Source organism: Myotis yumanensis, unplaced genomic scaffold (assembly GCF_028538775.1).
Source record: "Myotis yumanensis isolate MYYU_CA2020_CCGP unplaced genomic scaffold, mMyoYum1.0.hap1 SCAF_2, whole genome shotgun sequence".
Taxonomy (NCBI): domain Eukaryota; kingdom Metazoa; phylum Chordata; class Mammalia; order Chiroptera; family Vespertilionidae; genus Myotis; species Myotis yumanensis.
Genome location: NW_027223753.1, coordinates 30,636,229 through 30,652,834, shown reverse-complemented (window position 1 = coordinate 30,652,834; position 16,606 = coordinate 30,636,229). Strand labels below are relative to the sequence as shown.

Here is a 16,606-nt window from a genome sequence, read left to right as displayed (position 1 = left end):
TGTACAGGCAGGATTAACCGTGTCTAGATAATTCTTTTTCAGTTGTTGGCCCAGGTCCCCAGGTGCCACTTCTAGCACAGGCCAGCCCGGAGGAAAGGGACAGCCTACCCACAAGGGGATTTGGCTGAGATGGAGGCTGTGGGTCTAGGCAGCTGCGAGCAGGGCGGCCCTCGTTGCTGGCTGTCCCTGGGACTCAGGTGGGCTGCTTCTCTGGCCTCGGTGGGATTGGCCAACCCCGTCCTAGAGCTCTGGGCTCCTTCAGTCAAAGTGGTGTTGAGCTACCTCTACTAGGACTCCACCCAAGGCCCAAGGTGAGAGGTGAGGCCAGGGCCAGGCGGTGGCTCTCCCACAGCACCGGTCACTGCCCACAAGGATGCAAGCAGCCCTGGAATCCATCATGCAGCCCTCCCTGGAGAGATGTGCCCTGGGCCTCCCAGCAGACCCTGGCAGCACAGGTGGCTGGGACAGAAGTGAGCCTTGGCTCCTTCCAAGCCTGCTCTTGGGAAAAGCTGGCTAGGGGTTACTGGTCTGAGGGGAACGAAGGTCCTGGAATCCTGGATGTCAAAGCTACAAATGGCTGTCCAGGCACGTGATAGGCAAAAGCCCAGAGCGGGTGGGTTAGCAGCCAGAGATGCCCAGCAAGGGCACGAGGAGTGAAACCCAGGGCTCTGGTCACCTCCTCCCGCTTCCTGTGTCCCCCTAACTTCCAAGCAGCCCCTTCCCAAGAGGTGCCTCCCACCCCTGCCTCAGCCAAGATGAAATGCCAGAGTACAGCCTGGCCCAGTGGCTCAGTGGCTCAGTGGCTAAGCATCGACCTATGAACCAGGACGTCACTGTTCGATTCCCAGTCAAGGCACACGCCTGTGTTTTGGGCTCGATCCCCAGCAGGGGACGTGCAGGAAGCAGCCAATCATTGATTCTCTCTCATCATTGATGTTTCTATTTCTCTCTCTCCGTCTCCCTTTCTCTCTGAAATAAATAAAAAATATTAAAAAAAAATACCAGTACATTTTACTTTTTATTACAAACACAAGTTTATAGGCAAATAATTGAAAGTCTAAAAAAAATACATTACAATAAATAATTGGAATTCTCCAAGTTCTTAGAGCAAATAAGTTATATACAGACAGGTGAAGCAGAACAGGCCCTTCTCACCAGGAGTGTCCCGAGGGTCTGAGGGTACAGGACCCTGGGAGGGAGAGTTGGAGGGGACAGGTGAAGGCGGGGTGGAGGGGAGGACACCAGCCACTGGGTTGGCTTAGGTGTGAGCGTCCATCACTGTGCGTCGCTCCTGGTGTGTAGCCAGCAGACAGGACACCTCTCAGGACATGGCCTCCAGGTCAGTTCTTTTCAGCAGGGATGTGGGACCAGAGCCAGAAGGGGAGGCTGCACCGCAGCCTGGGAGCTGAAGGCTTTGCTGGGCAGTGTGAGGGCTCGGAGCTGCCTTGAGGGGGCTCCCTCACTAGGGCGAGGAGGCCACAGCTTGTGCAATCCAGCAGGTGGGCTTCCTGGTCCAGGAAGCAGGTGGAGTCTCCTGCCCTGGGCTGCCCTTCTCCTCCCCTCTCCACACAGGCTTCCTTCCCAGAGTCTCTCCAGCTCCCAGCACTATCTCTTCTGCCACCTGGAGTGTGTAGGCCTGGTCTCCCTCCTTGCCTCCTGCTGTTGCCGAGCAAAGTGGATCTTGGCAGAAGAAATGTCCCTGGAATGAGAAGGGTCAAGTTAGCATCACAGGAGATATGGACCCCCCAAGAGGTCCCTGTGAGAGGCAGCAGCAGGAGGAACTGCACCCCTTCATCGTGGCTGCCCTGGGTCAGAAGTGGCCACTGACCCTGAACACAAAGCCTACAAGCTTCTTTGCCCTCAGAGGCTTGGACAAAGCTGATGTTCAATATCAAACGCTGCTGGAATGACCGGGCAGCCAAGAAGAGCCCAGCGTTTCTTTCCCAAGACCTGCCTTCCTACTTCCACACCTTCCCTCCCAGCTGCTCATCCAAACTCCATCCACTACAGTTCCCATTTCCAAGTTCCAGACAAAGATGGGTCCTAGCTGCCCCTTGAACCTGACTGAGACCCCTGCATGGACTTCTGTCATTCAGGTGGCCTCTTCCTGGCTCAAAGCATTCGAGCCTGGAAGCTAGGAGGCTGGCTTCCGTTCCAGCTTGGGAACATGGGCAAGTGTCTCAGCCTCTCTGAGCCCCTTTCTGGGTCTATAAGACAGAAACAGCCCCGAACGGTTGTAAGGAGGATACTGGTCGGCTAAGCAAGCTCTCTGACCACTTTGAAGGGCCATGCCCTTGCCAAGTCTTATCTTGGTTTTTTCATCCTACGACAGTTCCTAAGTATATGCTGGGTCCTGTCCATCTCACCACCTGGCCTTTTCTCCTATGTTTCTGCCTCCCCACAAAGACCAGAACCCGGAGCCATGCTGGGCCCAGCACTGGCTAGCCCCGAGGAGCCGCCTTTACAGGTAGAATGGCTAACACCGCCAGGGCTCCCACTGGGGGCAGGTGCTTCCTTATGTCAAATCATCTGACCTCAACCCCATGAGATGGGTAGCATTGTTGTCTCTGTTTCAAAATAGGAACTTAAAGCACAGAGAAGTGACAAACCCAAGGTCACAAAGCTTGTTTGTGGCAGGGCTTGGGTTCAAATCTGGCAGTCCTGGCTCAGAAGCTGCCCTGTAGCCACTCTGGCTGCATGGACAATAGGGGGCTTTGTTCTCAAGTCAGTTTGGTTGGACAAACATTCATGGGCACCTCCTGTGAGTAAACTCTGGAGCTGAGCCAGGCTGAGGTCACCACAGATGGGACCCAGTCTGGGATGGGGGAAGGAGCAGGCTGGGTAGTTGGCCCCTCTGGACCCCAGGATATGGAGATGCTCAATTAAGACACAGCCTGAATGAACACCTGTGGTCCTTCCAGAGTCAAGAGCCTTCAGGCTCTAAAAAGTCAACTTTCAGGCATAGCAGTGAAAAGCACGGGCTCTGGAGTCAGCCTGATGCCAGACTGCTGTGTGACCTTAGGAAAGTATCTTCACCTCTCTGAGCCCTAGATCTCTTAACTGTCCAATGAGGACGCAGTTCTGCCTTTTACAGAGAATAAGAGAACTGTGAGGACACGTGCCAGGCATGCAGGAGGCACTGGATCAGCGCAGTGGCCCTTACCTCAGCTGCTGGAGGAGCTCTCCTGCCGTGGTCCGTGTCTTGCCAGCCTGGGACACGTCTGCAGGGGACCCAATGCCTGGGTTTGCCACGATTTCAGGCCTGAATGAACAGCATTAGAGCCCAAGTGAGGGGCTGTCCAGGGCCCCAAGGCCACCTGGCCGCAGGCCCAGCCCAGCCCCACCCTATCCCCACCTGCCCTCAGGAACAGATCCATTTCCACCCTGTGCACCTGGCACCCTCCCTTTCCAGGCGGGGTGGGGAAAACTGAGTTACGGGGACTGTGTTCCCAGCTTCAGAAAGAGGCCGCTGGGGGGCTGGCCTTCTCAGAATCTGGCCACCTGCAGCTGAGTGTGGCCCTTTTCAGGAGAAATGTAGGCAGGGGCAGAGCGACAGCTTGAGTCTCAGCGGAGGGGTTTTCTCATAAACCAGCATGGGCATGGAGGCTGGGATTGCCAGGCCAATTTCTGCTTTCCCCAAATGCTCTATGTGGAGTGGGAAAGAACGAAGTTTCCCACCCTTTTACAGGTGGGAAAACTGAGACCCAAAGAGTTAAGAGATTTGCAAAGCCCCCCAGCAACTCTGTGATGACCCTGAAATGGTGCCATGGCCTGCCAATTCCAGATGTTACTCCTCCACTGAGAAAGCTCCAAAGTCCCCTGAGCCTCAGGTCTGACTCCAGAGCCCTGTGGACTCGTCACATAGACCAAGGCCGAAGCCCAGCGCTCCCTCTGACCAGCTGTGTGGACTGACAGGACAGGCCTTTGAGGCCTGGGGCGCCTCAGCTGTCACCTGGGAGAATCCCCCTGCCCAGGAGTGAACATGGCGCTCTCGAAGCCCCCAGAGATGGGCAGTGGGAGGGACTCAGGGGTGACTGGTTCCCTGTGGGAAGGGACACTGCCATGGGCCCAGGCAGCCTACGGGTCCCTAGGACCCTGCTCCCCCTCCCCCATTTACTCCTCTGCTCTTTGGCTGGTCTCCCAGACACCCTGTTGTCCAGGGCAGGTCTGGGCTGGCAGCTGCCCCTGACCCCTGCAGCTGGGTGCCCACTTACCAGGGCCTTCGATGGCAGAAGGTGGCACAGGCAGGGTCTCTGGCACTGGAGCATTCACAGCGCCCTGGCAGAGAGCGGCGCCGGCGTTTTGGCGGGTTTCCCAGGCCATAAGGAACTGTCTGTCTGTGGGCAGGCAGCCAGTAAGGTAGTGATGTAGAGGGGAAAAGGGAGAGAGGGAGGGAGAGGAAGAGAGGGAGGATTAGATAAATCACTACCATTGACAAGCAGGGACCGTCTTTTCCCTGTACTCTGGGATGGCCAGTGTGGCAGCAAAAGGTGACCAGCCCCTGACCTTAAGAAGTCCCACCACAGACTCCTACCCAGGTGCCAGGTAGCCCTGACAAGACCCAAGACCCAACACCCTTCCCTTCTCTGGGACTCTGCCTCCCGCCCAGGTGTCCTCCCAGGCCCCCCGCCCAGACAGGAACGTGAGCTGATAGAACCAGGCTGTCCCTTATTCTCAGAGGCCCACAGCTTGCCCCCAGAGGAGGGGAGGAAATACCATCTCATAAGTAAACATGCAGGCTCATAGCTAAGCTGCCCCCAGCTGGTCCCCACTTGCCTAGAGAAGTAACGTGTATGTCTTAGAGTTTTGACTTAAAAATGGTGAAAGTGTGTGTGCATGTGTGTATATGTGCGTGCACATGTGTGTGAGATCAGATGGGGTTGATTTCAGATCAGAGTCTAACCAAGGCGGGTCGAGGGCAGGGCAGGGGCCTGTGGCCGGTTGGACCAGCACCTTCGGGTGCCAGAGCTAATTTTAGCTGGTGTCTGAAGTTGTAATGACTCCAGGTAGACCCGGCAGGCAGGGACTGGCAGGGTTCCCACCCTGAGCGAGTGTTTGGATGTGGATTAGCTCCACACGCTTACGTGCCGGGCTTCTCTTGTCTTTTGCAATTTGGGGAAGGGAAAAAACACAAATGCACACAGAAACTTCAACTTGAAGTATGCAGTGGCCCGGAGGCAGTGCGGGTGCAGACAGAGCAGACAGCACAGGCCCCCACCCTGGCTCCACCAGGTGACAAAGGGCATGTTTTTCATCTGTCATTTGGGGACAACAGCAGTACCTGCCTCAGGGAAGGATTGCGGGGTGGGGGGTGGGGGTTCATGAGATGATCATGCACGAGGCTTGCTTGGCATAGGGCCCGGCACAGTCCAGACATGGGCGCTGTCATTAATTGTATTATTCTTGGAAGATCATGCTGAGGCAGCATGGCCGAGTGGGTGTGAGCTCTGGCATCCACCGGACCTAGGATGGAGCTGCCACCTACCCTGTCTCCTTCCTGTGTGATCGTGCAGAAGGCACCTCACCTCTCTGAGCCTCAGGACCCTGATCTGGAAAATGAAGCCAACACTTTCTAGTTGGATGTCATGAGAATTCTCCTGAGACATCCCTCTGTATTGCTCAGGCAGCCACCCCGTGGGAGTGAAACAACTACTGCTAGTGATCGATATGGGCCCAGTGCTCCCATCTGGAGGCCCAGGGAGAGCCGTATTGTGCCCAAGGTTTCCCAGGGTGCCAGTAGTCCCCTCCCCCCACGCCTAGCAGCCCGCCTGGATCCCCATGGTAGCTCACCCGGGAGTGTTCACCCAGATGATGTCCAGGTGGCAGAAGTAGACGCACTCCTTGTCGAGCCAGGAGCTGCAGGAGCAACGCCGAGGCCGCAGGTGGGAGCCTCGGGCATGGCGCGGGGGCACTGGCTGCTCTTGGGTGGCAGCGGCCTGGCCCTTGCCTGCACGCACAGGAGGGAGAGAGAGGTGGAGAGGTGGGTCAGGACGCCAGGCACAGCTGGAATAGGGGGACCTGCCAGGCTCCTCCTCTTGCATAATCGAGGAAGTTGGCACTCTCACTGCTCAGGATCTCCGGACCAGCCGGGGAAGCCTCAGCAGCCGGGTGGGAAGGGCCAGTGGCCGCCCTGTGCCCGCCCTGTGCCGCAGCACCTCTGTACTGGCAGAGCCCCGGCCGTGCCACTGCGCTGGGCTCCCGCCCTGTGTGCCCCAGCTGGCTTGTGGGGCACCACAGTCCCCAGGGGAGACACTGCTGAACAGACCCGGGGCTGCTGCAGCAGGCGAGGCCGGATGGCTCACCTTCATGCAGGGCCACGAGCAGGGCCAGAGCAACCGAGCACCAGGCAGTGGGCATGGCAACCATCGCGGCGGAGTGCAGGGCTGGACTGGAGCAGGGAGCAGGGAGCAGGGAGCGCGCCTGTTGCCTGCGTCCTGCTGCCAAGCTGAGCCAAGCCGATAGCTCATTGCCTCCGTGCCCTGGCTGCTTATAACCACCAGGCACTTCCCCGCCCCTGCGGTCCAGCCCTGCCACTGCACCAGCGGGTGGAGGGCCCAGAGCCAGGGACAACGCCTCCTCCTGGGGCGTCAGGCCCTGCCCAACCTTCACGGTGGGGGGAACAGGGGAGGGCGGAGGCGGGAGGGAAGGCCCAGCTCCTCCCTCTGAGCTCAGAGCAACTCCAGGAGTATGAGGCTCCCCTGCAACCCCCAGGGACTCCTCCCAGTCCCTAGGACTTCCTCAAATCAACCCCCAAAGTGCCCCAGAGCCCCACCCCCACTCTCCCGTGGCTGCTCCCCAGGTCTTGCCCAGAGCTAAGAGTTTGAAAGGGGAGCATGAGAAAAACCTGCCCTCTTCTCAGAGAGACCCTGCTGTCCTGCCTGCCTGCTGCCAGCCAAGCTGGGAGTGCCCCTTCTATGGTGCAGGAGGTGAGAGGCCTGCTTATGGCTGTGTGGCCTTGGGCAAGTCAGAGCCCTCTCTGGGCCTGCTTCCCTCAGTAAAGGACACAGCCTACCCCTGACCTCTGACCTCTGACCAGCCTGGAGCTGCCTCATTGCTCCTCACCCAGGAAGTACCCCTCTCCCCTCCTTCCACCCCAGGGCCTGGGACAGGAATCTTGGTCCCTCTCAGAACCTTGTCAGCTGTGCAGCCTTGGCTAAGGATACCTATCCTGCAACTCAGTTTCCTTGTTTGCAAAACAAAGCTAAAATGGGGCATCTCAATGTGTTGGCTCACGGGCTCCATGGAGACTAAGAGGGGGCTTCAGAGTCCTTTCCAGAAAGATGCCCTGGGGGCTCACACAAAGTGCCCCTCAAAAGGTCTCCTCCCTCAGTGGTTACTTTCTGCAAAAAAGGCCAGGTGGTGGGGGTGCTCCCTGTGGGCTAGCATTCTGCTGCTGCCCCTCTGCTGGCTCCCACGCTGGGCGGTACTGGAGACCAGAGCGGGCGCACTCCTGTTGAGCCACACAGTTTGTGGACCTGGCAGTTGCCCTCTATTCCTGCCCAGTCCACCTCTTCCAGCATCTTCCCAGGGACCCTGTCTCCAGGCACAGCAGGAAAGGCTCTTCATTTCTGGGAAATCCCGGAGCCCAGGCTCTGGAGCCTGACTCATGAGATTGTGCTTATCTCCCCAGCAATCTTTAGGTCCAAAACTCCAGAGAAGGCAGGGCCTGGAGCCTGGCACACAGTAGGAGCCCTCCGAGTGAGTGCAAGCTGAAGGAGGAGGGAATGAGTGAGTGAATGCCTGGCTTTGAGCTGGGGAAATTGGGTCTGCAGGGACCCAGGCTGCCCAATGTTCAGTTCCTGTGTTCAGCAGCAATTTTGTCAGTAGACATTTATGAAGGGGGACATAGATGACCACAAAGAAACAGGCAATCTTGCTTTTTCATGGAGTGTGTTCAGAGCATGCATGTGTGCGTGTGTGTGTGTGTGTGTGTGATCCTAGTAGAGCAGAGGGAGATTCTGGTAAGAAGTAGGGAGAGACCTTTCATCCTTATCTTTATTGCCCTGGCTGGGCCAGGCTGCAGGGAAAGCAGGAACAAATATTCCTGGGCACCTACTGTGTGCTCAGAACACTCTCATCACAACCCAGGAGGCAGCTGCTCTCATATGGCTACCAGCTGCACTACTGCCCAGGAGGCAGCGGAGCCTGGCTCAGGTCACACCTGGGTAGGTGCAGAGCTGGCTTTGGGACTCAGATCTCTGTCTCTCGGGCAAACCAGTGACTCCCCAGGTGGTGCTCACTGCCTTCCCCCGCGAGGTGCCTCTCGAAGAATTTAGAAGAGTATTTCTGGAATGAGGTGAGCAATACTCGCAGTCATTTCTATTAGCCTCCGAGAGAATATAAATAGAGAATCAAGCAGGATTGGGGTGGGGGGTAGGAGGTGGATAGAGATTTTAAACCACTGAACCGTGAAGAGAAGAAAGAAGCAAATGCAGATCATGGTGAGGAGGAGGAGTCAGGGTGGGAAGAAAACAGGCAGGAGGCAGATAAAAAGACAGGTAGGGAGAGAGGGAGGACAAGGAAGCAGAGCGTAGCCCGAAAGAAAGAACTTGGATTTGAGAAAGGAAAAGAGAAAGAGCATTGGGAGTGAGAGCGAAGGTTCTAACGTGTCTAATCTTTACACAAATGCAAAGTGCCTGCTGGGGACAATAGGGAACCAGAGGCTCAGAGTCTGGGAAACATAATAGAAGAATTAAACAGAGCAGGAGACAGGATCCCTCTCTGGTGTGAAAGGAGGATGACGACAGGGCAGGGGCGGCTGCCCAGCCTGGCAGGGTCGCACAGGGAGCTGTGCCAGACTCGTTCCCTTTTTCCCTGCCCTCAGCTCCAGCTGAGCTGGGCATGCAGGGCTCCTGGGAAATGGAGAGGCCCAGCCCAAGGAACCTGAGCGACCCCAGGTCTCAGGGGTTAGGGCTACCCCACTGGCAAGAGAAATTAAGCTGAGTTAAAAAATACCCCCGTAGGCTCTTAGTCTGGGCCCTGAACCTTCATCTCTACGCCTCATGGCTGGCCTGGCTGCATGGCCTTCCCACTCCATTGCACCGCCCCCCACCAACTGCCCCAGCCCGCTGCCCTGCTGCACTCCCCAACCCAACCTGGCCCTGTTACCTCCCTGGGCTAGTAAAGGCAACAGGTCAAGGGGCAGGGATTCCCCGAAGGTCACCATCAGGATTTGGAGGGAATAGTTTTGCACACAAAATAATTTGTTCTACTTCTGCCTGGTGCCGGCTTAATCCGAGAGGGAGAGGTTCTCCCTGGCCAGGTGGATCAGTTGGTTAGAATGCCATCCCTACACCAAAAGGTTGTAGGTTCAATCCCCCATCGGGGCAAGGAGAGGCAACCAATCGACGTTTCTCTCTCACACTGATGTTTCTCTCTTCCTTCCTCTCTTTCTAAAATCAATAAACACATCCTCAGGTGAGGATAAAAAAAGGGAGAGCTTTGTGGGGAGGGCGGGCTGCATATTTCTGGGTGAGACGCTGTGCTAGACGCTGCCCGCTGGAAATCCTCTGTGTCCTCACGCCCGTTTTCTGGATGAGATAACTGTGGTCTAAGAGAAGGAGCAATGTTGTCAGGGCAGTGATGGGGCCACACTGGTTCTCCTGCTACTAACCCAGCCCCACCCTTTCCTGCACAGCAGTGAGGCTCCCCCAGGGTCCAAGTGGAGTGGGGACTTGGGAAGGGCTGCCAAAAAGGACCAGGGACCGGGGACAGGATGGGCCGTGTGCCTGTGCACCCCAAAGCTTTCTCCACCACACATGCACTGAGAGTAAGTGTGGGTCCATCAGCACCTGTCCAGCAGCCATGGACACCATGTGGGGTGGGGGGTGCACAGGAGTAAGGATTACATGTCCTGGTGATGGTGCCCCACAGGGCAGGCATGGGCTGGAGCAGGAGGCTGGCCAAGCAGGAGCAACAAACTTTTGCCCCAGCTGTGCTGTTATGCTATGTGGCCTTGGGCAAGTCCAGTTCTTTCCCCGGGACACTTTCCTATCTTCCCATTGACTGTGAGGGGCACTCCCAGCATGGACTGCCTATGACTTTCCCAACCAACCTGACCCGAGTTTAGAAGTCCCCAAATCTGAGCCCTGACGACTGTGCTGTGACTGTGACTCCCAGCTTGGGACCCTCCGCTCTCTCCCCTCTGGATAACCAGTCACTTTCCCCTGGCCACCTGGCCCCTCCAGGTTTCAGGAAGTTCTGTTTGCAGCCCTGATGGAAGGGACACAGTGTCTTGGTCACAGGCACATACCGTGCAGGCGGCTTAGCTGAGCGAGCAGCTGGGAAGATGTCTGGAGCCCCGGGGAATGGGGGCCTGAGGAGGGTATGACCCTGAAGCCAGCCTGGGTTGGGGACTTAAGGAATGAGGGAGTTCAGACATTCCCATCAACACTTGTCCCCAAATTATGCCCCCAAGGCTGTGGGTCAAGGCTGCCCCCACTAGGGCCTGAGGACACTCAGCCCCGGGGCCTCTTTCTGGTGGGTGGTCTGGGCCTCCTGCCAGCAGCCACAGCTCACCCTGAGCCCGCAGGGCCTGGCACCACCCACACCATTGTCCCACACTGGGTCTCCGCAAGGGCAGCCTCAGCCCTGAGGGACCAGCTCCCCTGGTCTCTACTTCTCTCAGAGGACAGCCCCTTATTAGTTGTCTTCCTCCCTCCGCCTCAGCCCATTTGGAAAGATTTATATCTCCCTCATGGACTGTACTTTTAAAGGAATAATTCATGTGCCCTGTTTGTTATGAATCTAAGGATGATCAGAACAGGGTCAGCGAGGCCCAGGGAACTGCTGGAATTTCAGCCGAAAGCAGATATTGTTCATGAAGGCACCGTGGAAGTCAGGCTGGACTTTGAAATGAGAAAACCAACTCAGCGACTCAGCCTCCAGGATGGAAGTCTCTGAACTCAGAATTTTTGAGTTACCTCCAAAGAGCAAAGGGCCCATTGCCCACTTAGCCTTTTAGGGGTGTGGGGTAAACATGCATTTCTTGAGGAGTTAATATATTCCAAGCACTGTGCTTAGCGATTGACATATATTGTCTTTATTAACTGTCACAACATACCTGGGACCGTAATTAGTTCCTATTTCATAAATGAGGAAACAGGCTCAGGACTTGCCCAATGTCTAAGCCAAGGTTAGAAAGCAGACCTGTGTAACTCCAAAGCCCTAGCCCAAGCCCCGTGCTTTCTTGACTCTCCAGCCATGGGGAGCCCTCCTGCAGCAACTATTCTCCAGGGGTCCCCTCCCTGCTCTTAGGAGGCAGAGAGTGCTACACAGGTTGGGAAGTGGGAGCCCAGGAACAGAGGTAGCTTCTCACCTGCATCTGTGGGAGCCCTCACTCCCAAGGCAAGAACGGCATGTCGCCATGCCTACCAGGCCGGTGGCTGAGGCCTGGCTCCAGCCATCAGGGAGGTATGGGCAGTCCATTCTTATTGCACTAGATGTCCACACCAGACCTGGGAGGCATGCTGGGCTCATGAGTCTCACTTTACAGATGAAGTCTTTCCAGATAAGATTCTCACTTTACAGAAATGGAAGCGACTTCCTCAGGGTCACACAATGAGAAAGAGGCAGGGCTGGAACTTTTCCCCTATATTTATCTGCGATGGGGCCAAGAGCTAAATCACAAATATCCAATGATCCACCCATCCATCATCCACCCATCCATCAGCCATCATCCACTCATCCATCATCCATCATCCATCATTCATCATCCATCATCCATCCATCCACCAGTTCAACTATCCATGTCCACATCCATTCATCTATCCTTCCTTCCTGGCATCCACCCATTACCTAACTGCCATCTACCCTTCCATCCATTCATCTACACACCAGCTTCCCTTGCGTCATCTTCCTTCATGACAGACGTGGTTGGAGAGATTAGAGGCTCAAAGCTTGAAGAGTTTCGAATGGCATATTATACTTGTCCTGAGAACATTTGGCTATTTCCTGGGGAGATCTGTGTCTCCCCACTGACAAGGAACTCACTGAGGCATGGTCTTTTCTGGAACCCCCATCGCAGGGCCCAGCACAGGCCTGGGCACATGGTCCGTGTCCAATGCTGGAGAGAAATGGAAAGTACGAGTGGCTTTATCTCACCAAAGCCTTCCTGTGCATAGAGACCCTTTCTGAGGAGGGAGGTCTAAGTCCCTGTCTCTGACTGATGCCATCTTCAAAATGCTCTAATGGGGAAGAGTTGAGATAATCTTTAAGAAAAAAACTGGACAGCCAGAGACAGAAGACCCTTGGCCTATGCCTAGATGGGGAACCCGAGGTCCAGCGGGGAGGAAGAGCCTTCCAGAGGCCGCCCTGCCAGGCCTGGATCCCAGAAACCCAGAATGCCTGCACTCTTTTCTCTCTGAGGACTAGGCCCCTGTTCTTAGAGGGGCTGGAACCCCTACCTTCACCTCCATCCCACCGCCACCACCAGCCAAGACATGCAGCTGGTGATTTTTCAGTTACACCCACTCTGTTGCCTAGGACCCATGTTTTCCAAGGCACACCCAGCGCCCCACCAGGAGGCCGCCTTTCCCCTCTGGGAAGGGGTGAGCCACCAGGAGGCCGGGCCATGCAGGAGCACTGTATTTCTTTCTAGAACTAAATGTCAGCTAAAAATTCTTGCCTGGTGCCTACATCATCAGGGTAACTTGGTGCCCAGCAGGCAGGCAAAGCCTGGGTTTCTGAGTAATTCAGGCTGACATCCGGAGCAGAGATGTGCCTGGGATACCTCTGGGCCTAAAGGCCTTGGCCTTCCCACCCAGCTCCAGGGAATCCTGAGCCATGAATGACCCAGGAGGGGCACAGCTGGGCTCTGGTAAGCAGGAGGGAGGTCAGGAGCTGAAGCTGCTGCCTGGGGCTGGCTTGGGGTGTGGGGGTGAGTCAGGGGCCATCCCATCCTGGAACCTCTGAGGCTTGGTGGATCCAGCGGCCAGCTTCAAAGCCCTATGACTCAAGTTCCAACCCCATCCCCACTCCTCGCCTCCTGTGGACAAGTGTTCAGCACTGTGCTGGGCCCGAAGTCACGTAGGGCAGGGGTTGGCCAGGCTGGGTCTGGTTCTGTTGCTCCCTAGCCACATGACCAAGGGCACACCTTGGTTTAACCTTCCGGAATGCCAGAGGCCACATCTGTCAAAGGCATCAAAGAACACCCCCACCTCCCAGCGCTGAGAGGCTCTGTGACAAGGCCAACAGAGGTCTGACCTGTTGCCTGGCACGGGAGGGCTCTGCTGGGCAGTCTCTGTCCTCCCTTCCTCATCCTGGGCTGTAAGTGGGGGCCTCTCAGTGGAAACACTTCTGGGAAGGAGTGGAATGTATGTGTGTATGTGTGTGTGTGGTGGTGGGACAGGAGGGGGGTTTGCACGCTATTGGCCAGATCTCCTCTGAATGGTCCCTTCACTGCTCTGGGTCACATAGTCCCTCCTTGGGCATGCGGCCATCCCGGCTTGCTTCACTCAACCACATTTGCTTTGGCACACCATACAATGCCATACCAGACAAGAAGTGTGTTGAGATTTGGGCCAAAACTGCTTTCCTATGAAAACCAGGCTTTAGCTGGAAGTCTGCAGCCAGGACCTAGCCCAGTGTCAGGGTAAAGTCTCACTAAGCCCTAGTGCCCAACCTGGCATTGGGGCTGCATGGGGTCTGACTTTGAACTATCGTTCCTTCCTCATCTCACCAACACTGATCTAGGTGCCCAAGGCTTTAGCCCACCAGGCCACAGGGCTTGTCACTCCCTGGATACACTACAGACTTTCTTGCCGCCATGTCTCTGTGCAAGCTGGGGCCTCCCAGGCATCTTCCATTCTTATTTGGTTTATTTTCCCCATCCTTCAAGGGCTATCACAAGTGATACCTCCCCCCAGGAAGCCTTCCTAACTCTATCTAGACAAGAGATACAACCCTTCTCTGAACACTCACCTGGTTCTCATTTATAGCCACCTCTGTCTAGGCCTTATCATAAAGGGCTCTTATTCTGGTGTCAGACTGAGCTAGGTTCTCATTCATAGCCACCTCTCATTACATGTGCCCTTTCCTCCTTCTCCAAGCCTCAGTTTTCTCATCTATAAAATGGGTATAATCATGGTTACATGGCTGTGGTAAGGACTAAGTGAGCCAGAGCTCCATCAGCAGTGGTTATTGTTATTGATTACACTTAATTACAGAGCAAATTCATGTTCTTGTTCTCACTTAATTCTTGCAGCATAACCTTCAAGGTATGTTAATGCATCCTTTTTCAGACGAGACTTCAGACTCTGAGAGGCTGGCTAGCTTGACCTGTAATGGTCAGGATTCAAACCTAGGTCTGTCTGACCCCAGGGTCAGTGCCATTTCTACTCCACTGTCCTTCTCCACCCATGTGACCTCCCCCAGACTCTGTCCCTTCGTCCCCATCACATGCTCAATAAATACCTGCTGAGTTGGAAATGGCGAGAAATTTTTTTCTGGGGTTCACTCTTCCTCCACTGACCCCAGCCCAGGCTCACTGGATCCTGCCTTTTGAGTGCAGTGGGTTAAGATGAAGACAAATGCTTCGTGAGCTGATGGCCGCACAGCTCAGTGTTTGCCATCGTATGTTCCAAGAAAAACACTGGATGCTGTTGCATTTGGGAAACTGGATTTCCAGCTGGGTTTCAAAGAGCCTCATGGGCAGGTGAGCTCTGTGATTCCCCCAGAGTGCTGTTTCTGAAACTGGGAGGTGAGGCTGTCCTGAGGCTGGGAAGAGGGAGATATGGGGTTGCAGGCTTGGGTTCTGCTTCCAGCTGGGAGGCTGAAGGCAAGCCCCTGCTCTTGCCTGAGCATTTGCATTGTCCTCCATGAAATGAGGGGCTCTGTGGGTGCCCTAGAGACTGGAAAGTGGAAGGCCAGCTATAGCCCAGGAAGACCTCTTCAGAGAGCCTTCTGGACTCACCTGGGGAAGTTCAGAGCTCAGCCCGTGGACAGTACCCTGGAGCTTCAGTGCCCAGCGAGCTGTCCCCTGATCTATTCCCTCATCCAAGGAAGAGCCAGAACATCTACTCCCATCTCCCCACTAGTCACTGAAACCATCCTGGGCTCCCTCAGTGTCTGGCACTTTAAGAATTAATCTCAGCTACAGGTTTACCCATGTCTGGTTCCAGGTGCCAGCCACTGCCCAAACCCTTCACATATATTATCACCTTTAATCATCACAGCAAGTCACTTGTCTGATTATTCCCATTTTTCAGATGAGGAGCCTGAGGCCTAGAGAGGTAAAGGGGCTTGGGCAAGGACACAGCCATTTGAATCTAGATCTGCTTGCCTCACCGGCTGCTATCCTGGCAAATGTGATCTCATGTAGAATCCTCATGGGATGTAGCTTACTATTATTATCCTCTTTTTTTGTAGATGGGGAAACTGAGGTAGCCTGTCTGAGATCACCCATTTAGCAAGGAGGGAGCTGGGTTTTGAACCCAGGTCAATCTGAACCCTTAGCCTGAGATTTCAACTTCAATTCTAGATTTTCCTGTCAGAGCCAGAGAGTCCCTAAAAGCAGGCCCTGGAGGTAGAGTCTGAGGGCAGCAGCAGAAGTTCCCCCACTCCCCAGCCTGGCACCTGGGCCTTGGGCAGCAGGAACTCTGGGAGCTTGGGGAGAGGAGTAGGCTGCCTGCGCACTGAGCAGTGTGTGGCTGGTGAGGTGAGCAGTGACTCAGGGTGGGAGACGGTGGGGGCAGCCAGGCCAGGCCATGGCTGGGGTCCCCTGGAGGCGGCGGTTTGGGTAAGTCAGGGCTGAGTCACAGTAGCGAGATCGGACAGGAAGCTGGGATGGCCCAATGACCTCACGCTTTCATCTGAGCCTGGCAGGAGCCTCGGGCCCAGGCGGGCCTGGTGGGCCCACCCTGGCAGGCTGGGCACACCCCCTCTTTGTCCACCCATTGCCATGGGGTGTCTGTGAGACCAGAGTGTCTTCCTCAGGTTCCCTGAGGCCCGGTGTCACCAGAACCCTGAAACCCTGTCAGATTGGGAAGCAGCTGGTATTGCACATAGACAGGGGTAGGGGGAACAGAATCGCACCCTGCCTCTTAGGCTATGTGACCCGAGCCAAGCAATTCCAGCTCTCAGAACTTGGATGTCATGCTCTGGCTGTCCTATGGGTTCACGTCAGGACCTCATAAGCTGATGATTCTTGTCCAATCCCTGGCACATAGCTGGGGTCCTGGGAGGATTAGAGAGGGAGAGGGTCAGGACCCCAGGCGAGAGTGGAGGGCTATGGCAGATGGGCCCTGACCCCCTGGCTGCAGACCCACACACCAGTGTCCTGGCTGTTGGCTGTGTGGCTTTGGATGAGGGCCTTCTGAACTCTGGGTCTCAGTTTCCCCATGTGTCAAATACAAATAATAACCCCAGGCTTTCCGGAGGAGGATGTCACAGGGCTGCTGAGAGCTCACACCACCAGCATGGGCCAGAGGGGGAGGAAGAGAGCAGGACCCATTCCTCTGAGGCCCAGAAACAGTGGGTTAGCCCCCCGCCCCCCCCCATGCCTGCCAGGAAGACATGCCTGGGAGCCTTGGGAGCCACTGCCTGCCCTCTACCCAGCACTCCCCAAGGTTGGTCCAGAGAGGGTGAGGGTTGCCAAGGTCATACAGCA

The 16,606-nt window shown here is 55.8% G+C and overlaps 1 protein-coding gene across 3 annotated transcripts; it reads right to left on the bottom strand.

Annotated features, from left to right (window-relative positions):
• Positions 1-1,048: 1,048 nt before the first annotated feature.
• Positions 1,049-6,366, bottom strand: EDN2 (endothelin 2). 3 transcript variants are annotated; one of them, XM_070403292.1, is made up of 5 exons: positions 6,303-6,366; positions 5,791-5,947; positions 4,215-4,337; positions 3,164-3,262; positions 1,049-1,699 (listed from the first exon to the last, which is right to left on the bottom strand). In XM_070403292.1, the coding sequence occupies exons 1-5, from the start codon at positions 6,364-6,366 to the stop codon at positions 1,606-1,608; spliced, it is 537 nt and encodes a 178-aa protein (XP_070259393.1). In that variant the 3' UTR covers positions 1,049-1,605. The 3 variants fall into 3 exon arrangements, with proteins under 3 accessions (XP_070259393.1, XP_070259394.1, XP_070259392.1); XM_070403293.1 differs by lacking the exon at positions 3,164-3,262; XM_070403291.1 differs by lacking the exon at positions 6,303-6,366 and having other exon boundaries at positions 5,791-6,041.
• Positions 6,367-16,606: the final 10,240 nt, after the last annotated feature.